The 26,015-nt window shown below is 41.5% G+C and overlaps 1 protein-coding gene across 6 annotated transcripts in view; it reads right to left on the minus strand.

Annotated features, from left to right (window-relative positions):
* The window catches only part of ADAMTS18 (ADAM metallopeptidase with thrombospondin type 1 motif 18), a 543,678-nt gene that overhangs the window by 25,898 nt on the left and 491,765 nt on the right, over positions 1-26,015 (minus strand). For all 6 annotated transcript variants that reach the window (XM_072967759.1, XM_072967760.1, XM_072967762.1 and 3 more), the window contains 5 exons: positions 22,704-22,852; positions 16,611-16,783; positions 13,807-13,937; positions 12,862-12,985; positions 11,891-12,135 (listed from right to left, as the gene is read on the minus strand). In XM_072967759.1, coding sequence (XP_072823860.1) covers positions 11,891-12,135; positions 12,862-12,985; positions 13,807-13,937; positions 16,611-16,783; positions 22,704-22,852 — 822 coding nt within the window. The remainder of the gene's footprint in view (positions 1-11,890; positions 12,136-12,861; positions 12,986-13,806; positions 13,938-16,610; positions 16,784-22,703; positions 22,853-26,015) is intronic.

Here is a 26,015-nt window from a genome sequence, read left to right on the forward strand (position 1 = left end):
CAAAGAAAATAAAAACTAACATTAGTTCTTGCCTTTTGAGTGTCTGGTGATTTAAGAGTGGTTTAACACACTTTCAATGGGCATGTAAAATACATTCTACTTTCACCTTTTAGACAGATTCTAGAACCTAAGCCATACGTGACATATGGTTTCACTGTAAAACATTTTAAAATTTTGCTGTGAACAGCAGGATGCATTTAAGAGGGAAAAAAAAAAAGACTGAAGATCAACGTGTCATCACTGTGAAACAGACAAAGACAAGCAAGATGTCAAACATACCGCTCCATCTCACGTCCCATTTCACCATTACCCTTTACAGCAAAAATCCCTCTAAGAGTTGCCTTTTCTCTGGATCTCCACACACTTCCTCATTCGCACCTTGTCCTTTTCTCTCAGGCATCTCTGCCCAACATATCACTGGAACTGCTCTTTCAAGGGCCCCTTGTCCTTGCCAGCAGTCTATGGCCTTGTCTTAACCAGTCAGCAGCAGTGGACAGACTTGACTGCTTCCTCCTTTCCGGCCTCACTGATCTTCATGCTGGTTTCTTTTGCTGAATCCTCCTTATTTCCTAATGATTCAATGTCAACGTGATCACCAACCTCTTAACCTCTTCTCCTGTTTATCTGTTCTCACTCCTCTCCATGATCTCCTCCAGCCCTGTGGTTTTGAGTGCAACCTCCATGTTGACCACTCCCCAGCTCATAGCTCTATATGAATGCTTTCCAACACTTTCTGTGATGATGAAGGTCCCTATAACCCTATGTTGTCCCCGGGGCAGCCACAACCACACGCGGCTGTTGAGCCCCAGTATACTAGTGTGACTGAGGAAGAAAACTTTGTATTTAATTTAAATCTCTCTAAATCCAAACTTAAATAATCACACATGAATAGTGGCTACCATATTGGGCAGCACACCTATAGATGAAACCCATCCCCTGACTTCCATATTCACATATTTAACTGCCTACTGAGCACCCCTACTTTAACGTCTAAAAGGTACTATCGATGTCCAACATTGAACTCATGATTTCCCTCCCTGTCCCTTGAAAGGCTGTTCTTCCCAGTCTCTTAAAAGGGCAACTGAACCCTTCTAACTGTTCAGGTCAAAATAAAAGGCTGGAGGCAACCTGGTCTCCTCTCTTCTCCCCACACCCCACAGCTAATCAACCAGGAAATGGTATGATCTTTACTTTCAATATTACTCAAATCTGACCCTGTCTTACTCTGTCTATTGCTACTGGTGCTTCCTAGTCCAAGCCAGCAGTATCTCTTCTGATGCTCACGGCTCTCTAGGGATGAGGAAAAGCCGTATCTCTAGCAGAGGAGATGCGCCAAGTCCACACACAAAAACACTACAGTGACAGCTACTTAAGAGGTTAGAAGCAAAGTGCCATATAACCTGCAAAGGGGCATCAAATGCTGCTATGAACTTGGGGGCGGACAATCACTTGACTACCTAAGGAAGCTCTGTAGCTGTTACTTCATAAAGTATTTTGGTGGTGACTTCCACAAAGAAGCCACAAAAGAACAAAAGAGAATTTGCTTTCTTTTGAGGATTTCTGTTCCCCCCCAAAGGCACAAGCTGTTATATCCAGTTTTCCACCTTCCTTTCCTCAAAGTTGAAATAAACATATGTAAAGATCATCTGAAAAATAAAAGATTTGAAATAAAAAATAATTTAAAAAAGAAGTTTACTTATGCAGCCAAATTAAGGAGAGAAATAACTCCCAAAATTTACTGCAAATGTTCACAAAATTATGCAACTTTAAATTACTAACTCATAACATACATAGTAGCTGGTTATTACTGTTTTAATGAATGGCTGATAGAACATATTGTTTATATTTTGTTTGTTGGGCATATTAATGCATTCACTGAATGCATAAGTGAGTAAGACTCAACTTTTTTTTTTTAACACTTTTATTGTGGTAGGGTCCCTGTACAGTAAACTACACATATTTCAGATGTGCAATTTGATGAATTTTGATAGACGTATACACCCATGAAACCACCACCACAATCAAGGTGGCCAACATTTCCATCACTCCCCAAGAGGTAAAAAATCTCGAACTCCTGATTTATCCCTTCCCACCCTCTTTACCCGCTGGTAACCATAAGTTTGTTCTCTATGTTTGTGAAGACTCTCAACCTAAAAAAATAATCAAAAGGACTTGACTTGGCCACAATGTCTGTCTATCTGCAAGTTCACAGGAGAGTGGCCTGTGTCATCGTGTAAGCTAAAAGACAGTATTTGTATAAACCAGCAGAAAGCTGACATTATAATTTATTCTAACATCAGCTCATAAAGGCCTCTAAAAGATAGTAATTATTTAAACAAGTAGACACCAAGATCAAGTGTCTAAAAGATGAGTATTTGCCAATTATATTATTTGCTTCTCAATGATAATTAAGGCATCTCTACCCTTTACTTTACCCTTTATGAGGAACAGACTAGACTGACTATGAATGGAATACACAACAGTCATCTTATCTTTTACTGTTTGATGCCTGCAACAGCCAATCCTTCTGGAACAGATTGTCTAACAGAATTTCTGGGAGCCCCTCCTTCACCCTATTCTAAAAAAAAAAAAGACCGGACTTTGTTAAAACAAAACAAAACAAAACAAAACAAAACAAAAACCAATCTTACTCCCAGGAATGGCTACATAATTTGATGGGCCACATGCAAAATGAAAAGGCAAGGCCCCTTGTTTCAAAAAATGATTAAGAATTTCAAATTGGCGACAACAGGGCATTAAACCAAACACACGGCCCTTCTGAGCACAAGGTCCCTTGTGACAGAGCAGGTTCCACACCCCTGAAGCCAGCTCTGCCCCACCTTCAGGCTGAGGTTTCCTCACCTGCATTGGTTTTAAGGCACAATTAAACATGTTCTCCATTCTAAATGGGCCTGTGGTCTAACAGTGACTGGGCCCACCCTTCTCAGATGGAGACCATCAGCGCTAGTTCGGCAGCCTTGTCTGTCCCTCAGTGCCTCAGTAGAGCAGGACCATCAACTTGAACACAGTCTGTCCCACCCCAGGCTCAGAAGCAGCAGGACCTTGGGATGATGTGTGATAACCACACAGCTAAGACTGTAACTGCCTCTGCGGATGCCGAGGAACGAACACGTCTGAGACAACACGTCATTTGAAAAGGATCATTCCCATCACTCACATCTATTTTAAAACATTTTCAGTGACCCTGTCAAGAGCAGTCAGTAACTCTTCTCAGCACCAGTGGAGAACACAAAGGCCCTCCCCTGACCCCCCAGCAGGGCACAACATCATAACAACGCCCCATGCCGCCCGTCGGACTTCATAGCCAAGTTGTGAAACGCACAAATTTGGAAAGACCGCCAGCGATTCAGTCTACTTAACTGGACTTAGTCCAGAGAATTTTCCAGCCAACTGGCATTGGGTCTCTAATTTACAGCTGGCAAGCAACCTACTTTAAATGCTTCCAGGTCCTCAGTAGAACTGTTTAATGTCTACCTTTAACACACAAACCACCTGACTTCAGACACAACACTCAGCAGCTCTGACCGCAGGGTGCAGAGTTATAAAATTTACAGCTCCTTAAGTTGGAAAATCATTGACAGGGCTGGACTCTACCGACTGCCCTCTGAAGGAAGGGAGACACACGTTCTGCTCGGGACCACACCAAGTTAAAACAAAAGACACACTGAGTAATCTTCAGTAAACAGTTTTCTTTCTTTTGCTCCCCTGTTTAATTTTTAATATGAAAACTATAAATGCCTTCAACCAGCTTTGTCTTTGTTTCCTTATTTAAGGTCTTTTGTTTTTCTTTTAAAGCCATCCTGATTCTCCCATGGAAACTAAAGCATTATGGATAGATTTTAAAGATCAGTATTTTACTTAATACATGCTTGGAAGCTTGTTTCTTGTCTTCAATAATGCATTTGATTGCTTTAAAAAATAGCAATACTTATTGTGCTTATTGTATGCCAGGCAAAGCACTGTACTAGCATGATCTCATTTACAGTTGATAACAATATTATGAGGAAGGCACAGTGCCATTACTGTACCAGTACTGTAGATGAATGCACTGACGCACAAGGTCACGTAGCTAGTGAGCAGCAACACTGGGAGCTCAACTCTGATACTGTCCAGCTCCAGAACCTGACATCTTAACTCTCTCAAAACTGCACCACCAGCTGTGGAATGCCATTCTAATTTAAAATTCTAAAAACTGGATGAACTGTTGAAAACACGCTGTTGCTGGGATTCAATAGCATGTTGTAATATTCACATCGTGCTACTGGGTTCCAGCTTGGAAATGTTGTTTCTTGAACATCTGACTTAAGGGTATGTGATTTTTAATCTCCTCAGTCTATTTTCCCCTATGTTTATTTAAATGTTTGATTTAATCATTGTTTCAACAATCAAAATACAACCTGCTCTACAGACTGGCCCTTTCTGTTACAGGGGAATTTTGCCACACATTACATGTTGACTAAGTCAGGGAAGGGATAGTTTTGTGGTGCAAATTCACGTTTTTGTATGTTCCTGAGATTTTTGGAAGCCCTGTGATGTGAAAAATCAGCCAATTGTTTTTGCCTTCTGGTTCAGGCTTCAAAGCCTGAAGACCATGACCAGGTATCACCACTGCTATTAGGTGTGGGTGAGTTGGATTTGACAAGACGCAGCACCACAAAGACCCTGATCGGGGCCTTGGAACTGCATCTGTTAGGCAGCTTCAAAGGTGTGGGCTGACACAGTGAACCCTGACTACAGTTCTAATTCAACTCGTCAACATTCCGCAGAGTTTAGTGAAGAGAAATAGTGTTCTCCGACCTGTCACAGAAGTATTTGCCATGAATTAACTGGAGGCCCGCACTTCAAATAGCAAACAGCCATCTCCAGACAAATGATGTGGCTTCGCAGAAGCACATCTGAATCGTCCTCTGGAGTCTGGAGTTTGCTCTCATCTGTTCTGAATTAATTCTCCATTACTTCTTTGCCTCTTTTGTGTTTCGTGTCTTCACTCAGCCCATGCTCCTTGGCCCATCTCCTTTCCCTGACGCTGATCTTATCTCAAGGCACATCTTGACTCATTTCAGCCCCTTCCCCCCGGGGAGTACTCAGACAGCAGGGTCTCGCGGAAGGAGTGAAATGAGACGGTAACTCTCCGTCAGGGATGCTCATACACTGTCAGCTCTCTGATCAATGTGCCGGTCCACCTGGTCCCCTGCCGCCCCATCATGTCCTTTAGCCAAAGCGTGAAGGAAGCTGTTTATTATAGTCATTTTCTTGAGATGTCTTTTTCTGTGTTGAAACTGGCCTGTGGTTAACCTATTTCTCACTTACTGTCATTACCAAGGCTGCTGTATTTTTCAGCTGCATGATTCTTCCCTGGCACACTAGTCACTGGAAATGAGCATGCAAAGGGTTAAATACTCCCTTTTGCCTCTTAACAGAGAGAGAGAAAAAAAAAACCTTAACATAAAGGAGAGCTTTTATTTTTAAGACCTTAAAAAGAAGGAAGGCTATAAAAACACAGGTGATCCTATTTCAGTCTTAGACTAGCAGCCTGTGTTATCATGTCATCCTGAATCACTGTTTATCAGAGGGAGGTGAAGTTACTTTATAATGAAACACTCATGATGAATTTCCTCACCTACTCTCCAAATGCATGACAGCTTGATGGAAAATATGACTCATTCATCGTTGTGTGAGTGAGAGAGACAGAGATAGAGACAGAGACAGAGACAGAGAATGAAGGAGAGGAAGAAGAAAAGGGAGGGGGGAGGGAGGGGACGGGGAGGGGAGAAGGGGAAGAGAGGGGGAGGGAGGAGGAGAAAAGAGGGACGGGGAAGAGGGAAGGGTAGGAATGGGGGGAGAAAATGGAGAGGGAGAGAGAGGAAAGGGGGAAGGGAAAGAGAGGGGAAGATGGACGAGGGGGAGGGAGGAGAGATGAGGGAGGGGGAGGAAGGGGGAGGGGGAAGGAGGGAACATCAGCTAGTAAAAAAGCTGCTCTTCACTCACTTCTCCAGGATGTATCACCTCTAAGTGGTGTCAACACCTTTGCTAATCATGAAAAAAAAAAAGAATTTTTTGTGTTTTTAATTCTTATTGCCAAGGCTCTCTAGAATTATGTATTACACATGCCTTTTGCACTGTACTTACACAAAGAACAAAACCGGTAACCTTCTGTAACCTATATCTCAATCTCAAAATGGAAAGACATTTCTTCTGCCATGCCCAAAAAGCCCCGCCTACCTATGTCTACTTCAGATTAAATGATTCTTTTTCAACAAAGGCATGTGGAAACTTCAACCCTGATCTTCCGTTTTCACGCTGCTAACACTTCAAAATTTAACTCAAGACACACACACAGTTTAACTATATGAGGTGCAGAAGCAACACAGATTTAGTTTTTCTTGTGCTCCTAAACCCAGTGAAATAAATATACATAACATCCTGAAGACTATTGAATTAGAAGCTGACTTTTCAATCTTTCCGATGACTAATAAGCACGCTACTTCAGTGAGAAATTTTAGACTGGATGCCAGGCTCATGTCGTGGGAGATAAGTTGAAATCAAGAAATACGTGGAAAATTATCTAGTTTATAATAACTGTGTCTGTAGTGATCTCAGAAAGTGTATGGTTGCCAGATCAATATTGATTTCTTTTTGTGCTGGGGTGTGCATGTGCATGAGTGGGTTTTCCCTGGGTGATGGAGAAATCCAATCCAGAGTCATGAACACCAGCTCTGTGTTTCCAAGCCCTTTACATGTGTATGTAGGTACGTTACTTCAAAACAACAAGTTGATTGATGGGCTTAAATAATGCCTAAAAAATTTAAGACCTCAGACAATCATATAAATCCTTGATTACCCTTAGGAATTTCCCTTGGCCACCGAGGGAATCACCAGGGCCAGCTCGGTTTAAACTGACATCCACCTGTTGCTAATGTTGGACCACGTCGAGTTCAGGTTCCAAGGAGAAGGCGGGTTCGTAACAGAGGCCGCATTTGAAAATTGGGTGGGCATGTGACTCAGTGATAAAAATGAAAGTCTGTTTTCCATTTAGTTTAAACTAAGCTTCCCTATGAAGACATTCTATAAAGTCTCAACATATACAAATAATCAGAAACAGAAGACACTTTTATTTGGTGTCAGGCCACGCACTGATTTCTTGGGGTTAACTGACAGCAGCCCATTTTTTCCCAGGACTGCACTACCCCTGCCTTGCACTAGAAAACACCCAGAAAGAAGTGAAAAGATCTGGTAAATCCACCACCCTGGGAGGGCAAGTTGCTGTTCTCCCAGATTAAAGCAAGTCAACTGTGAGCTAACTGGTCAGCAAGTTCTTCTGTGTAAATTATTCACTCTGGGAAAGGCAAGCCTTTTAGAAAGTACACTGATTCCTCAAATGCAATTTAGGAGATCAAATTTCACTACTTTAAATGCCTTTCACTGTACTTAAACTTTTGACTGTGCAGCTCTAAGACTAGTCCTAAAAGATGGTGAAATCCAGTGGTTTTTCAGATGGGTACCACAGAAGTCTCAGCCCTTCAGAAAACTTCAGATTGCGGCTGTGGCTGGAGACATAAGGGCAGAAATGGTAGGAGAAGCTGGCCTCTGGGCCCATCACTCCTGACTTTGATAAGAGAAAATCTCCTTTCACTCGATTCATTTATTGTCTCGAGGAGTGCTTTTTCAACTTGGAAAGAAGATTCTATTCTTTAGCTCAGTGTTACAGGATATAGTAGAAGATACCAGTTTAGCCTGGAGAAATCACTTCCCAAATGTGAAGACTGGGACCCAGACAGTGTAAGCATCTCACGCTAAGTGACGCGGTGGTATCTAAGCAACTCGCATCACCAACTACTGATACTGATACTTTCTGTTCTAAGCCATGTTGCTTCCAAAAAGAATGGGATCCACGTTCCAAAACTCACTCTTTATGCTCCCTGAGGACCTGAGACCATTATGTTTTGGCAACATGATTTATGTCCTAACCAGCCCTGTATCTCCAATGTCCATATAGGGCTGGGCATTGAATGGGTTTTGATTTCAACAAAAGTTTAATTCTTTTTTCTCTGATAAACAGAGGACTATTGCTTTGAAGGTAGCTACCTAAATCAATAAATGCCAAGGTAGTTGAAGATAGAATGGGCTAAGATACTGGGAGGATCTGATTAATATAAATGAATGAGCTATAAAGAGGGACATTATCCTTACAAGGCCAGCCTTATAGGTTTTGGCAAACATACCCTTACTGCTGAATTTTACACTCTAATAAGAGCTTAGTGAACATGCAGTAATTTTAAGTGCGCCACGAGAGAAAGTGCCTTCTTTCACAGACTTACACTTTCTGGGGACAGAACAGCATTTTCCATTTTGGTAGATTCCCACACTTAAAAGATTTCAGCATCCCGCAGGGTCGTAAAATACATGCAACACTGCATATTGGAGTGAACATATTTTTGGCTCCAAAAGCATTCATTTTGGTTCAATTCATAGTTGTTTGGAAAGGCGAATGAACTTTATTTAACTTCCTTTAAAGAATATAGCCATGGATTACTTGGAGACTGATATATAGCCTAGTTTTGGAAAATGTAATTTATTGCTTATTGTGATTTTAAATTTTTAAAATTACCTATGTTCTTTTGATTTCACAGAGGCATGAGCATGTGATAAAAACTGACCTGAAATCTGATGATGTTCTCCTGAGGGCAGTAAAGTATAATTTAAATATTAAAGTCATTAATCCAAATTCTTTTAAAAGATAAAACAGACATAATACTAGGTTACTGGATTTGATTTTTTAAAAATTTCCTAACGTCATTGCAAGTTTTGAATGAAACCATAACTTCTTTAAAAAATACAAGCAAGGCATGTCCACTTAACCATACAAATTTCCCTCTAGATTATTTTCAGACAAGTCACATTCCTAGGATATTAATTTAAGCTTTCGTTGAATCTATAAGGAGAATGTGTACATAAGGTAAGACTTTGTAGAAACAACAGCTAAGCAAATACGACCTTACTCCTCTCTGGTGAAACTACAATTTAGTATTAATAAAGATATTATTATAGTTCTTATCCCATCTATGTAGTAAAAATTGTTTAAAAACTACATAACCAACTGAACCTGAGGAAGACTTTAAGTTTTTATAATTTTATTTAGAGCTATCCACATTTCTCCTTACATTCTGACTGTGTTTTTTCAAGGAGCTGCCTGTATTTGCAAGGAGACAGATGATGAACCTGACCAATTTTGGAAAACTCCAGCACCAATTGAAGCCATCCTTCCATTTCTCAAAAGTAGCCCCTAATTATCAGGAAAATGTTTAGACCGGGTGAACACTCCAAAGATACAGTTTTAGTCAGCACTCAGTAATACAGATGAGTGAGGTAAAGAGTTACGCTTAAACTAAGCAAAGCACAAATAAAAATTTTCAGCTTGAGGCTGGCATCACGTTCAGTGACAACATGCCACTATCTGGTTAATTTCATCAACACAGATAATCACTGGGGATATTTCAGTTTCTAAAGATGAAAGTCAGAAGGGACTCTGTTACTTGGCTTTGCACTTTCCATCCCTTCTGGTCTTATTCTTTGCTGCAGTTTTCCTGCAGATAATGTCTGTTTCACAGCAAACCTTAAATGACAAACAGAACTGTAAAAACCTACCAGGCTCTGTGTTTATGAACAAAACTGGAGCGACAAATAACAACAAAATGGTTGCTTGTCATTGAAGTAGTGAAACATGTCCTTCTCCTCAGGAATGATCTGGACTTGGTCCTGGCTGCCCGTGGCAGAAGCCGTGAGAGGCACCCACCTTCCGACTTGGTTATTTTCTAGCCACAGACCTTGGCTTGTGTACATTTGCTCAGCGATGGATCAGAGGTCTCTTGGCAAAACTAATGAAGCCGTGTTGCTCTAAAACCGACACTTTGCAAGCTAAATATACACCTCTAAAGAAAATATATCTTTTTGAAAGAAAGGAAAAAGACGTTTGCTGCTCAGATGTTTCATAGAAAAGAAACAGAATAAACATACACATCTAAAAAATTAGGACTGAATAAAAAATCCAGAGATCTGGACAAAAACTAACCAGAGAGTTCAATTCCCACACCTTAGATTTAATTAGAGTGCAATTTTAGGGGCTGTATTCATTGTGGAGCTCTGAACTGCCTGAACTTTGGGGTCCCTACTCTCATCTTCTGAAATCAAAGACCAGAGAGAGCTGGAAGTATGTTTGCTAATGACGGCTTCTCTCAGAGTAAATGTTGAGAAATCTTTGCAGGATCTTCAATCAGACAGACAGAGGTGACAGGACCTAGTATCTCAAGTTCACAAGATCATGAGATGATAACTCACAGTCAAGACCCAAGGCCAGGGTTGCCAACTCAAGTATCTACTGAGGCTAAAAAGTTCCTTTTCATAAAAGATGCCAAAATCTCTATTTTTATAAGAAATCACCTGATAGTAAACCATTGATTCTTTTTTTTTTTCACTAAGAATATCTGGAAGCAGGATTTGGCTTGTGATCACCAGTTTACTAATTACGGTCTGAGGTTTAAATTTTTAAAAATATATCTATGATATGCTCAGAGGCAAAAGGATAATGGTTACAAACACGTTGTGCCAAGTACTCTGTAAGCACTGAACTTATCTTACAGGCTTCTTACAAGAGCCCTAAGAGGTAGCTAGCATTGTTTGCCCATTTTCACAAATGTGGACACTAAGTGACACACAGGCTGAGATACTTGACCAAGTTATACAACTAGTTCCGAGTCTGTACTCTTCACTGAACTGTGGTACAACATCTGACTTAGAATCTCAAGTTACATGCAGTCATATTTTCAAATTACCCTCTTCTGTTCATCTTCCTTAGTAAGTGTTTAAGGAGAGTGCCTGAAAGAACACTACCACTAACCCTGCTAACGTTAGCAGTAGTTCTGCTAACGGCGGAATTAAGCTCCTGTGTCCTCGATTCCCAGTAAGACGGGACTGGGTGCCGAGATCACAGTCCTAGATAGAAAAGATCTGGATTTGAGGTCTACTCTGCTTTTTTCCTAGCTTCGTGAGTTATGCAAGTCTTTTAACCCTTCTTCCCACTTCATCGCCTGTTTTTCTGGCAAGTCAGTGAGGTTAGTCTTTCTCCTCCGATCCTGCAGGTAAGAAACTGAAGCTCAACGCAACTGACATCAGTGCCTGGTTGCACCAGTCCTCAGTACGTGGGGGCCAGCGGCTCCTCCGCGACCTCATGCAGATCACGTGCCTCTGAAAGCAAATCATCAACCCCGTTTTACACGCTGGAAAAAGCAAACTCAGAGACCTCATGAGGACCAAAGAAAATGTACCCATGATAACTGTCTTAGAGTCATCTGCAGATACACCGACTGTTCGACTGTTTTCATTATCCTTATTTATTAGCCTTTTTTTTTCTTTTCTCACCTCGAAGGAAAGAACCATCCACCAAAGGAAGGGGGTTTGCTATGATGAAACTTTCCTGACACTCAAGCAAGTGTTTTCTCCTACATCACTCTGCCTCCTAGGCCAGTGGGTCTACGTGATGAGTATCTTCAATGGACAATCCAAACGGCAGACAGAGACAAATTGTAAAAATGTAAAATGTATTCCTCCTACATTCCTATGCATTCAGGACAGCCATGTACCAGTGAGAGGTCAGCATTGAACGTGAAAATAAACACATTCTCTTGGACACCCATTGGGTTTCTGCCCTCTTCCCCCAAAGGGAGGTGCTGTCTTTTTCCCTTTGTACTTTGAAATTTAACCTATCAGGAAACAAACATGAACTAGAAGGATTGGAGTTAAGTAGCTCAAATTGGGGTCATCACTCTAAATTCAGCAAGAGGCACCAAGAACTGAAGAAACAGAAGGGACTTACTTCAAAGACCAGCGTCTCATTGGTGGGTCCCGGCGCGGACAGGCGTTCAGGGCGGTTGAAGGCGCGCTGGTACTCAAACACGGTCCCCGCGAAGGCGAACTCCCCTGGCCAGTCAATGCTCCAGCCCCCCGTGAGGTAATACTTTTGACCGAGGCTTCGGACGGCGAGGTAACTGGAGGACAGCTGCAGTTCCTGGACTTCGATGCTGCGAGCACCCGCTGGGATGGTGACAACCGGATAATATTCTAAATGGAAACAATAGGACATTTCTGTTGTCCACACCACGCCTTGGAGACAGGCTCAGAGACAGGTAGTGGCTATTTTTAAAGAGTGGAGTTTTGAATCACAAACTCATTTATTTCTATTCTTATGAAGTAAAAACAATCAATGATTTCATTTTTCAAGAGGTAGGAACACCACAGAGAGAAAATGTCTGTACTTTTCTCAAGCACATGTGTGTGGACAGGAAACACTCTCTCCTTTCCGGAACAACAAAAGCTATGACACTCAAGAATGCTTTTTATTTTTAATCTATTTGGAAGAAACCTGGAGTTATCTATCCTTAACAGTGATATGCAGAAGGCAGGGTTTAAAGTTCAATTCTACTCAAGATGGTTAGATAATCACTTCAAATACTCATCCAATGTTGAGCGTGGACCACCAAAGTTCCATAATACGTTCTTTGTTTAACAAATGCATGTGAGGCACATGGCAGACCTGTCAGCGTACTCAAACTGTTCAGTACAAAGGCGTTCATGGAACACATCTCTGGGATGTATGTATTGGTGCAACTGTTCACACTAAAAACCCATCTATCCTCCCATGCTGTCACATAAGCATCAAAAGCCATCACCTTCTGTGCGTCAGGGCAGCTAGTAAAGGGCACAGCTGTGTTTAGCACGACTCAAACTTGTTCAGCAGCAAAGGGTGTGTCCCACTAGTGCCAGCAATGAATTTGCAGTATCTCTTACCATTTGCTTTATGCTGGTTGAGGTACAGGCCTTTATAAAACTTGCAAGTTGAATTATCACCTTTGCAAACACCACATGCATCAGCAACTGCTTTAGAGCCAAGTTCATGATCACATCCCACTGGCTATGACAAAAAAAAAAAAAAAAGGTGAGAAAATCAAAGATCAGAGAAGTGGGCAGCTTAGAATAACCAAGATGTACGCGGTTTCCCATATTTATAGAACATTAGGAAGGTAGGGCAACTTTATGGTCAAAAGCAGAGTCTCGAGTCTGACTGACAAGGGGTTCAAATCGTTCCTATGCCGTGACTAGACGTATGATTAGGTAACTCACATAACTTATCCAAGGCTTAGAGCTTTCATCTGTAAAACTGGAATGAAAAGTGACTGTTGCTACTAATGGCAGGTGGACTTACTCAGGCGAGCTCTACCACTGAAACATAAAAATGTTGGACCACACACACACACACACACACACACAACCTTAAAAGATCACAGAGCTCACACCCAAATGAAAACAAAAGAGAAAGGGGATACCCAAAGAGAAAGAAAAACTAATCTGAAATAAACAGAAGTGCTATTTCCAAACACACTGATGAGAGTCTAGTCATGTGGTGAATGTGCTTAATGAGCACGCAAGAAAAGCTTACTGCTACTGTTATTTACACTTCTTATTTAATGTTCACAACCACTGTGTAAAGTAGGATACATTGTCATTGCCGTGTGCGGAAGCAGAGTGAAAGAGAAACTGAAACACTGGATGGGGGCCACGCAGAAGCTAAGAGGGGGTCTGCAGACAGGGCCCACGTCCAACTTGAGAACGGCACCCTTCTCCCCTACACCACCGGCACTTCTCCAGACCCAGGAATCTCTCGTAACACTTCCCACACTGACAGGAAGCGACACAAGCACGGCTGTACACCCGGAAGCGGAAATGCTCGCTTACTTCACAAATCCCATCAATACAAACGTCGCTTTTGCTGGGGGAGCACGGAGTTCCGTCTTCCACCTTGCTGGCCATGGCAAAAAAGAACGCAAAGTTCTCGGCCTTGCAGTACAGTTTGCATCGGTCTTCCTCTAGAAGCACAGAGATCGAAAGAGGACACGGTCAGGAGGAAGCCAGAGGAAAATGGCGTGCCCGCCCAAAGGATGAGCTGTATTTCTCTCGGAAGCTATCGTGACCAAGACGGACAATGTGATGCAGAGTCTTCTGCGTGGGCGGGTGCGCCTGGATGCGGACAAGGGCGCGCGTGTGTGTGTGGTTTTCAAAGCTATGAATTCCTTTTAGCAACCCATACGAAATCTGTTTGACATGAATCCCTCAGAATTTCATTTATCTAATCCTTAGCAACAGCCACAATACACATGATTGGTGGATTGTGTGGCTACCTTCCTTGGATAATAAATATTTAAGGCTTCACAGGCCCCAAGATTAGCCATTAACACGACGTAAATGAAGGCATATTCCTGAATCCCAATAAAACTTTATTCTTAGAAAACGGGGCAGGTTTGATCCAAAGGTCATAGTTTCCTCTGATTTAGGACATGGATTACTTTAGATATTTATTCGGTCTGTTAAGAGGGAAAATTTTAGGCACTTTGGAAAAAAGGCATATGGTCAATACTGTTTATAAAACATACAGAAAAGAATCACACCATGAAGAGGGAGTGAATAAAATAAACATTGAGGCTAAAAATGTAACTGCTATTGACCATTAGGACCCTGAGAAGTTTCTGGTATCACAGGCAAAAATAAAGAAGTATTATCTTTACAGAGCTCTTGTTATCAGAAAGGAGTTATTATGCCAATTTCTTAAATAGAAAGAGTTCTGTTTTGGCCAGGAATTCCCGATGACGTTTCCCACATGAGACCTGACATCCCTGACAACAGTCTTACCATAAACGTGTAAACAGCTTGCAAATGGTTGTGCTTCATTGAACGTCCCAATAAAAAAAGACACAGGCCAAAATAGGAGAGAAGTGCAATTATTCGTTCAAACAAGCAGCCATGTGGATGGAGTCCATTTTTCTCTCATCCAGGAATTTCTTCTAATAACACTTTTATTTCACACCTCCTACTCTGTGCATGTGAGATTATGGAGCTGGAAGACAGATAGACCCTCTTTTTCCTCCACCGTTCCCAGGAATTAACAAGTTCTAGAAAGTTCAGTTTTTCCAGTCTAGGTTCCTGGGAAAGTTTAGGAACTAGTATGTTAGAAATACAGAAGAAGTTGGGGGGGCGGGTAGGGATAATTCAGAAGTTTGGGATTAACAGATACACCACTATATACAAAACAGATAAACAACAAGGACCTCCTGTATAGCATGGGGAACTACACTCAGTATCTTACAAGAACCTATAATGAAAAAGAATCTGAAAAAGAATATATATACGTGTGTGTGATTTGCCTCCATGATTATTTCTTTAGTATAATGAACTAAAAGTATCTTCACCGCAGCAACACTTGGCAGAAAATAAACAAATGCCTAAAAGACCAGAGGAACAATTGGATAACTTGCAGTCCATTTATGCACATCATGTAATACTATGTAGCTATTAATTGAGCGTTGGGTCCTATTTTAATTCTGCTCTTGGAAGAAATTTTAAGTAAATCGAAACCTTCTGTTAAATCTCTCTTTGAATTTTTGAAGGTAACTCGTTTCTTTCCTATAGTAAACATCTGTCAGTCCTTCATTGCTTCCTCCTAAGACACAGATTTCAGAATTTTCATGTCTGTCTTGATCTGTGCTTTTCGACAAACAGCTTTTGGACCCAGAACCAGATCCATGCTCCTGTGGTGGCTGGGCTGGCGCTGAACAAATTTGCACTATCACCTCCTTTGCTTCGGAGATGCTACTTACTATAATGATGTCTCTGAAGACATGAGCTCCTTTATGGTCAATGATAATACAGGTTCATTTTTAGCATTTGCACAGGAACAGCCCTCAGCCATCTTTCCCATGAATTATCACTGAGTCTCCTCCCATTCTACACATGTGCAGTTGGGATTCACCTGTGTCCCCTTTTCCAAGGGAAGATGGGTGAGTTCTGATAAAGCATGTGAATGGAAATGATGGAAAGAAAACACCCAGAACAGTGACAGCTTCTTCTGCACAGGTAACAGAAAGTACATTAAAGTGTGTACTTGTACTCTGTGCATATTGTAACTAAAATAAATGTTTTCATGCTGAGGCAAAATAAAAACAAATGAATGTAAAAGATAAAATATAAGCCATTACTTTAAGTTATACTAAGTACCAAGAACCTAGTATTGAGACATTTTTTATTCATGGGATGTGTGTGTGTGTGTGTGTGTGTGTGAACACGGCCTTCCCGTGTTTGTAATTATCTACCATGTCAGTTACTGACTATGGCGTCTCTACGGGGCATATACGGTTTCATGAGTTTTTAGTCTGGACAATTCATACCAATTTCAATTAACATCCCTAGGAGACTTAATTGCTGAAATGTCAAAGGTAAGTTTAGAAACGTAAGTACATTCCAAACACATGAATGCTTCAGCTTAAAGATGTGGGAGGCAAAGGGCGTCTTGTAAAAAAAAAAAAAAGTGTGGAAAAATAAACAAAACCCATGGAACTGAATGAAAAACGGGGCCAGGACGGGTCTTGGGAATGAAAGGTAAACATTGAAACTCTTTTATATAGGCAGCAATTTTTTTGTGTGTTGTTCACTCACATTACTGTTCACGTAGAGACATATTTGTTTGAGGTTCAGAGAGACCAAATTACCTTCCACTTTTGTATAGGGTTTCCACTGGTAGAACCATCCACGGAAAGGTTTGCTGTTATATTCTGCACACTGCTGGGCTCGAAAATCCAAGCTATTTTCGTTACAAGGGTTAATATTGCACAGCTGATATACACGGCTAGAACCAGGACAGAACTTGCCACCATACTGAGGTCTAAAAATAAAATCAAAGAACATGAATACTAGCAATCAAAGACTCACAAGTAGTCACAGGCAATATTATAAGGAAAGGCAAGCAAAATGGTCATTGTCACAGTGTATGCAGCAAATACAGTCTATTATAAGAATGGAAATATGTAGCATATAACATGGTGCAACCCTTCTTGCACCCATGGCAGACATAACTAATCAATCCAGGAGTTTTTCTCTTCTCTATTCTCTCAACATAACCCTTGAACAGCCACTATCACTGCTCATTAGTTACCTTGTTAGATCAAACTCATTTGCTGTCTCTGATTCAGTTTTAACACTCCAGTGATTTCCAGAAAGACCATAAAAGCATATTCTTGACACTCATCATTATCATCTCACGTGTTAGGGAATCTGTAATTACACCTAAATGTTCCTGTTAATGTAGATGTGTGCTCGTGTGCTGCACTTGCAAACACACGTGCCCCTTTTGTTGGTACCAGCACTCTTCAAATGCACACCCAACTTCCTCTCCAGCTTGCTTCCCATCCCTGAACACTCTCCTCATCTTCCTACAGCTTGCAATGCACCTGCCATTACATAGAAGGTCAGTCAGGACACTGAAGACACCACTTGTCCTATTTTCTAATCCAGCCATGTCCGTCACTGAGCTGATATTTTGATGATTGTTAGAATCATGTGTGCTTTATCCTAATGGATTCCAAATTCTGAGAAAAAAAAAAGATATCGCCTTGTTTTCATCTGCATAATCACTTTTTAACGTTGCAGGTGGCCTGCTCCTTTCCTGCCAAGCACAATGGGAAGTGGATTTCCAGAGGAGGGACTCTCATTATAACATAAATAATGATGATCTGATGGCAAGCTCTTTAAGACCGTGCTAGGAAGACTGCAAAAACCAGAAAGCAGAATAAAAGAAAAAAGGAGCAGCCACCACACTAAAAGTCACAATCACGTCTGACTCAGCTGACTCCAGGCACAGAGCAATTGCTTCTTTCCATTCCTACTTTTTTGTAGTTTTCTCCCAAGGCTAAAACCCAACTACAGATCATCTCCTACAAAAGCTCAATGCAAACATGTAACACGAAAGAAGGCTCCAAGTTCATAAATTTATGTGATTAAAATTCCTTGTCTCTGTAGGAAGCACAAGAATGCTATAAAACACCCCTGGATTTGCTTCGACATATTTTATCAAATCCTCCTATAACTGCGTGCTAAAATGGATTCAACAGAAACGGGAAATGTCACCCCACCAGCATGAGATTTTTATGCTATTTCAAAACATTCTGGAGCAACTACTAAAACATTCAGCAGTCACTGCACTAGACTGAATCCCAGAAGACTTCTTAAATCATTAGCCGAAAGGCATTTAGAAAAAACTTCAAGTGTCATGTGACAGCCTTCCTCTATTGCTGGTCACCTTTACAAGGCTTAATTAAAACTTTCTCAGTGTAAGAATTTCTTGTCTGAGATTTTACAAATAAGCTTCATTTTGAGATTTTACAAATAAGCCACATGCATTACTTCTTCAACTCAGAAACTGTAACATGGAGAAGATCTCAAAGGTTATACAGCCAGCCACTCATTATAGAGATGAAGTAGAAAATGGCTGGTAGGGCTTCTAGAACTTGCTGAGTGAAGGTCACGGCCGGAAAGAGACAGAACAGAATTCAAATTCAACCTCAGACCTTTGGACTCTCCTGGGTGCTGTTTCGGCTCTGCTCTGCTTGCATTTATGTAAGTTAGGGAAGAAGGACTGGGCAAGAAGATGAAGAGGGAGCAGTGATGCCCGGTAGTTAGACGCTGGCCTTTGACGGTGGAGCAGCTCTCAATTTAAACATTCTCTGCCTCTCCCAGCTCATCTTTAGGCAATTTTAGTTAACCTCCTAATCTGTAAAATGAGGATAGTTGTGATGATCGGAGAGAATGTTTGTAATGAACTGAGAGCAGAGTCTAGAACAGAGCTGGCACAAACGGTAACTACTTTAAAATGCTTTCTGCTTTTAGTGACTGGCAAGTATTTTGACTTGGCCATCAAACCCTCAAATATAGATACTTTTTTTTTTCCTGCAGCTTAAGAGAAAACTCTACCACGGTGTCCCTTGCAAATAGTAAATCTTTTATGATTAAAAACAATAATATAAACAGTCAGAAAACAGTATCTAGGCAAAACATGACTTTGTCTTTATAGTAAACTACTATAAAGTATACCCATACTTGCTTCTGCAGAATTTATCAAGTCCTGACTACAAGTGGCTCTAATGTTGGCTGGCTGATCACTAGAATCAGTTGAGCAGCTCTGCTTAACAAATATGTATATGTACATACATACACCTATCCACACACATATATTTTTATATATATATATATATTTACATACAGATAATTTATACATATACGTGTGTGTGTGTGTGTGTGTATATATATACATATCCCTGGACCCCTCCATAGACTTTCTCAATAAGAGTATCAAGGAATATCAAGAAATCAGTGTTGTTTTTTTTTTTTTTTTAAGAAATTCATGTTTAAAGCACACTTGGTGATTCTGATAACCAGCTAAGCCTGGAAACCACAGGTGGGAAAACTGGCCAGAGATTTGATTCAATGATCATTCTAGAGCTATATGACTCTAGTGGTATATTATTCTTTCTCAGACTCATGCTTTAGGAAAATTCTAGAATGCCTTAGCATGTTTACCTATCACTATTTTAATCGTCACTATTAATCTCCTTAAACAGGGTTTAGAGGGGTTCCAATAGGCTCTCTTACACGGAACCAGAAGAAAATATCAAAGGATTAGGACAATGGGATCTTGGTCTGACGCTCCCATCGCCAGCTCAGTGACCCGTGCAAGGGCTTCTACTCTGAAAGGGACCCTCTGCCTCCCCTGGTTGTCCACTTGCAGAATTATTGGATCAAACAATAGGTTTCAACTCCTGTATCTGTTCTGGCCTGATTGGGGGCACATGCCTGCAGCAGTGATTTGAGAAGGTTCCGATCAATTAGGAAGGTCTTCTGCAGACCTGAGACATCAAGGAAGGGCCAGATGTGTCTGGTATTGGCCATTCCAGAACCAGGTAACCTTTCAATTCTTTTGAAGCTGAAAAGTTTGATACATCCATGCATCAGCCAGAAATAGTTCATTTTTTTTTTAATGAAACGAAATAGGTTCTGGGAAAACCATCATTATGTGAAAGGAAAAGCTCACGTTGCGTTTCACATGAAACAATGAAAATGCTCAGGCTGAGTGATCTGAACAGACCAAATGTTTAAACTGAAGAAAGACAGAAATTAGGAACTTGAAATAGGGAGGAAAAAACAGCCTTACTACAACAATGGGAAATAAGAATGGAGAACAAGGGATTCAATTGTCGTGAGACAGCCGATGGTTTACTTGCTTTACTTGTGACTTGGTGCATAATTAAAGCCAACAGAGTCCTGATGAGCCTGAATCTTGTTTCAAATGATAAAACTGCACCAAGTGGAACCTCTCGAGTGATTAATTCTTTTATTAGGCATCTCCAAAATTACAGTATGATATTTCCATGAACAATGCCCTATTATGATGAGAGTTCTCAATCCCACAGATACGAGCGAGGTTTTAATTTAAACCTCAGGGGTGCCATTCATGCACTTGACCAGCAGAGCTATTAAATTAGGTAATCTATTTCTTTCCTGGGAAAATACCGTGATTGTAAAATGTTGCGATGTATGAAGACCAGATCTGTGAAACACACTGCAAAAATGCAAAGTAGTGTGATGATTCTAGCAACTCTATCCAAGACATGGACGACATTCAAAGTCTGGGGAGGGTGGCTTTAATAATCTCGTATAAACTACGTGCATGACAAACCTCCCTACCTAGTTATTGGGTCTGACTGGAGCAGTGCGTCTCAACTGGGCATGACTTCGCTCCCCACAGGATATCTGGCCACGTCTGGAGATATTGTCACTGTCACAGCTTCCAGGTTGGGGGCAGGGAGAGGCATCCTACTCGCATCTGGTGGGTAGAGGCCAGAGGTGCTACTACACACCCTGCCGTATGCAGAACAAACCTTGCCCCCGGTAAAACACTTTCAGCCTAAAATGCCAAAGCTGAGAAATCCCACATCAGCCTGGGATATTCTAAAGAGGACCCAAACAAACCATGGTGAAAGCATCTCCAAACCCTTCCTTGTATTTTGGAACAAAGTGGCCTCTGGATCCAGCTCAGATGCTGACTCCGATGAAGTACCATTTGTCTTAAAAATTTCCTTCTTGCTCTAGTTTAATTACTTATTTAAATCCTCAATCCACCAAACCTTTACACAGTGCTTACAACATGCCAGGCACTTTTTAAAAGCATTTTACAAATACCAGCTTGGGTGAGGTAGGAACCATCATCACCCCATTTTTACAAATGAGGGACCTAGAGCAGGCAGAATAAGTCGTCTATGGCCACCCAGGTAGGAAGGGGCAGGCCAGGAGGCAAACCCAGGATACTGGGCTTCAGAGTCTGTGTTTCGAATCTCCGTGCTATGCCACTACTCATATCATGCTGAAAAACTAAATCCACTATTTTTTAAACAACAAGGACCTACTGTATAACACAGAGAACAATATTCAATTTCTTGTAATAACATATAATTGAAGAGAATCCAAAAAAATATGTATATGTATAACCAAATTGCTTTGCTATACACTTGAAACTAACATTGTGAATCAACTCGTTCAATAAAAAAAAAACTTTATAAAAATAAAACTAAATCTACTATTTTCCCAAGGTTCCATCACCTTCTCACTCCATTGCCTTCTCTGAAGTCCAGTTTCGTCAATAAGGCCTCTCCCTACTCCTTCTAAGGGCTGACCCTGTTACCTGCATTCCTGGTGAGTTTAGGATGAAGATAATGAAAACCACATGGACCCCTGAACCTTTCGGTGAATGCCCACTGGATGCTCCCCAGGGGGTGAGGCATTCTACAGACACAACTTCTCATCCCCTCAAACTATCCAAGGTGGGATTATCTCCATTTTATGCATAAACCCAACCTCCAAGTTCAAGTGACCTTCCCAAAGCCACACAGTTAATTAATGGCAGACCCAGGACTTAGAGTTGTAACTTTCTATCTCCCAGGTCTGGGCTCTTTCAACATCACCATGCCAGTCAGGTAAGTACGTATCACATATGTCTCATGTGGGGATTAGAGGAGATAAAAGTGACACAAAACCACCCTCATTTTCACAGAGCGCAGGCAGCAGCTCAGAATCCCAGTATGACTAGATCAGATGGTGCCCACAGATGCCCATAAGTGGGTTTCAACTCAGAGACATTTTGATTAGTCCTCACAGTGTTTCCTTCCTTCCTTCCTTCCTTCCTTCCTTCCTTCCTTCCTTCCTTCCTTCCCTCCTCCCTCCCTCCTTCCCTTTCTTTCTTTTTAAGAAAATTGAATTTGTTGTCACTATTTTAAAAATTGAGATATTTCACACACAGCATTTTTTTGGATTTCTGGTTTCTCTTGAAAAGTCAGGCAGATCTATCAACACGTGTGGATGCACTTTCCTGCAAAGCAAAAATCAGCATACTTTCTCCAGTTCATCAGTTTGAAACACACACACCCGGTCCACCAGCCAAGCATCCCTGCTCTATAATATCCCAGGCGCGTGGCTGGGTGACTGTGTAGCTCTCATTTAGATGCAGAAAGTAGTTGACACCATTACTGGAGTCCCTGATCGTCAGAATCACACAGAGAATAACTCCTCTGCTGTTCCGAAGTTTGACCCCCTCCCTTGTCCTGTGCATGTAGCATTTACATGCAAACAGTAAAACACTTGTTAAGTGTTATTAGCCAGATAGCAGAAAACTGCGCTTGAAAACGGGTGTGAGCAAAACAGAGCAATGTGCAGTACATCACAGGCTGAAGGGTCACGCCCTTTCATCAGAGCCTTACTTGGGGTTATTGCAGTGTCTCTCTTGGTACCTGACACCTCCACCGCACGTTCGAGAACACTCTGACCACTTGGACCAGGCGGACCACTGGCCATGGATGGGCCGCGGCCCATGCTCCCCAAACTTGACACACTGGCCTTGCCGACACCACTGCAAAAAAAAAAAAAGTGACATGTTCCCGTCAGAGTCCATCTGGGAAAGCAGGAGGAGGTTGCGAACACCTGCAGGGTAACAGGAAAAACAAGTCTGGTGGCAGACGGGAGGGCGCAGATGCGGTGAGAGAATTCTCATCTTTGCCGGCTGCGCTGGAACACGGGGTGCCCCACGTGCATTTTGAAAGGCTGACATCTAGAGAAAAGGGGCATCTGTCACCGGCCGGCTGAGTATTACAGGGTTTGTGAGCTGTCCAGGTGACGTGTTCAGATACGGTTCCACCCAACAGAGGGAGGCAGTGCAAACAGAACGACCACAGAGCCTTCCCTGACCTTTGGAAACAACGCTGCTTAGAGAACACTTGGACTCATTCCTTCCAGAGAAACCAGTTTTTCAGATGCGAACACAGAATGTATCACCCTGGATGATTATCACATCAGAAGAACAGATCTAATTCTGCATACATTTTTATTCCAAACCATCCCCATCGAGCATTTCTTACGACACTGAGTAGCTTTCAGGCTATGCACATTGTTCTTACAGGTCACACCCTTTGCCCTTCTGCCCATGTGAAAGGTCCCTACGGGGGACCCTCTGATGACTTTGAGCTGAGCATCCTTTCTGAGTTAGCTCTGAGTCTCTCCTGTGCTGGTGCTCTGTTCAAGCCCAGGCCAGAGCTGTTTTCTGTGCCAACCTTTCCACTTGAATTCTCCTCTGTAATCCAGTCCAGCTCTGCTGGTCACCTCTGTCCTTGGGGGCTGCCTTCACTGCTGGGAGTGGGGTTTTTTTTTTCCTGCGGTGCTTTTATGATGAGCAAGTTCTGCATGATTTAGCCTAACTGCACACTTTCCTAAAAGCCTCTGCAATTCAATCCACAGGGTTGGGGTTTGGACCGAGCCAGGTTCTGCGGAGGAGTTGGGGTTTGGTTACAGAATTGCGGGGAGGCTGTGTCGCTTTCAAATCTCTGCTTTTCCCCTGTGACAGACTTGGCTTTGTGGCTGTTTCTCGTGAGGCTTGGTTGCTAGTGCACTTTGTCTACGTCAAGTTCTTGCTTCCTTTCTTCAAAGTTTTGCCATGTGCTGATTAATTCTTCTGTTTTTCATTTTTCTTTTCCCTGGATTAACTGCCACTTCAGAGTTCACATGCAGTCGTATTACATTGTGGAGAACTTTGAGGTGGGTATGCAATAGGTCATTTGAGGATTTTGTCAGTCATGAGCACGAATCTGCATCTTCCCCATCAGGAACGGTTGGGTCTCTCCTGGACCAAGCTCAGTGGCTGTCACAAAATCAACAATACGAGCAGATACAGTTTTAAGTTGCATCTAGGTGTCAAAAACAAAATGGGCTGGAGGATGGGGGAAGACTTCATACACACTACCTACCTAGAACCCTCACAAAGCACCTAGCAGTTCATAACTATTTTCTGAAGGAGAGAAATTTAGCAAAGAAACGCTACCCAGCTAACTATCCAATGAGCAGAGACTGGATTTAAACTCAGTAGCCTAAGCTCCTGAGCAGGACACGTAGACTTCTTACCGTGCAGGCAAATTACTCACTGATGCATCTTAACTCTAATTTCTTTCTTTAGAAATACAGCTTTTAGGTCTGTTCCAATCCTTCAATTAATTTGCCTTCCTTTTATTACAGTATTGATCCTAGTATTAAGCTGCTGAGAGATTGTTCCCTCTGGCTTTTTCAATCAGCAGAGAAACCAGGAACATACAGAAATACCTACATGCACAATCTGCACGTCCATGTAAAACTCTACATATAAAATGTCATGTATGTATATATAAACATGTATAGTTACGTGGAGCTATCCATATATATTTCTATCACTGCTTCTAATTTCAAATTACATTTGCCCATGTTTGGGGCAAGTATCTTTTACAATAGACACAGCAAGCACAAAACTTTCTTTCCTTGGATACATCATCTAGATAAAACAATGTGACTTTCACATCCTCGCAATTCACCCAGGATTCATGGCACAAATATCCCTGAAGGACCAGGGAGGATTCAGGTGGGTTTCAGTCATATAGAAAGAAACAAAAAATATGGCGTGACTGCTGCTCTGCAAGACAGTCCAGGTAAAGATGAGTAAGATACGTTGTTGGCCTCATGAAGTTTATGGTCTAATAAATAGCCAATTCCATCCCCAAGGGAAGGTAGACTCTGAGAACCATACATACGAGTGCAGGGTAATCACACTGGACTGATGATGGGTCAAAGCTATTGGAATGTTTTCTCCTAACGATGACTTGACACTTGAGGGCTTTCCCCCAGCGTATATAACCGTGGTCTGGTATTTTAAAATAGGGAGATGGGGTGAGTGGTATTAGGACCTCTATCTTCTCATTTCTGGCCTGATTTGCCTCATGCTGTATTAACTGAAGTCTAATCCAGAGGAATTTTAGTCCCTGCAGAGCTAGATCCCTGGTGTATTTATATAATTAACCTTAGTTAGACCTGTACCATTTATCACATTTTCCTCATTAGCTACATAAATCTTTTCTCACACCTCCCTCTTGTATTTAATGCCGTTGCTTTCCTAATGAAAGAATGCCCATTAATCCTCAAGTTGTGAGTTCTAAATTTTGAGGCTTTAAAAATAAAAATGCTTTGTGTGTGGCTTATATGTTCAATCATTTGTCGTTTTGTACCATCACAGCTAAAACAGTCTTCTGCACGTCTTCAGTGAGAATCCTTATTGGGATTTCCTAAGACCAGGACATCTGATTTAAAATTTCCCATGATGTTTCAATTTTTCAGATGCTTATTTTCTTTAAAATGAAGAGTTACAAATCACAAATCTTTTAAGAGGTATTGAACAGGTGCCCTAACAGACTTCAGAAGACATTTTCTGAACATTCATTTATTTTGTCTCTTTGCCTTTATTGCTGGTCTTTCCCAGAAAGTTTCTCTTTCACTCACCCAAAGAGCTTCCAATTCAAATTCCAACATCCATCTGAGGGTACCACTTATTCTAAGTGCACAGCTAATTCCCAGGAGTAGTCATTTGTCATTTATTTGGGCTACTATGTGCTTGAAGAAGGTATGTTAAAAAAAAAAAAGTTATTGGCTTCTTCACAGGTTTCCCCATTGGAATGTCAATATTTGAAGAAGTAAAATGGAACTTTATTTATCTCTGTTGCCCT

The sequence above is a fragment of the Vicugna pacos genome, chromosome 9 (assembly GCF_048564905.1).
Source record: "Vicugna pacos chromosome 9, VicPac4, whole genome shotgun sequence".
Classification (NCBI taxonomy): Eukaryota; Metazoa; Chordata; class Mammalia; order Artiodactyla; family Camelidae; genus Vicugna; species Vicugna pacos.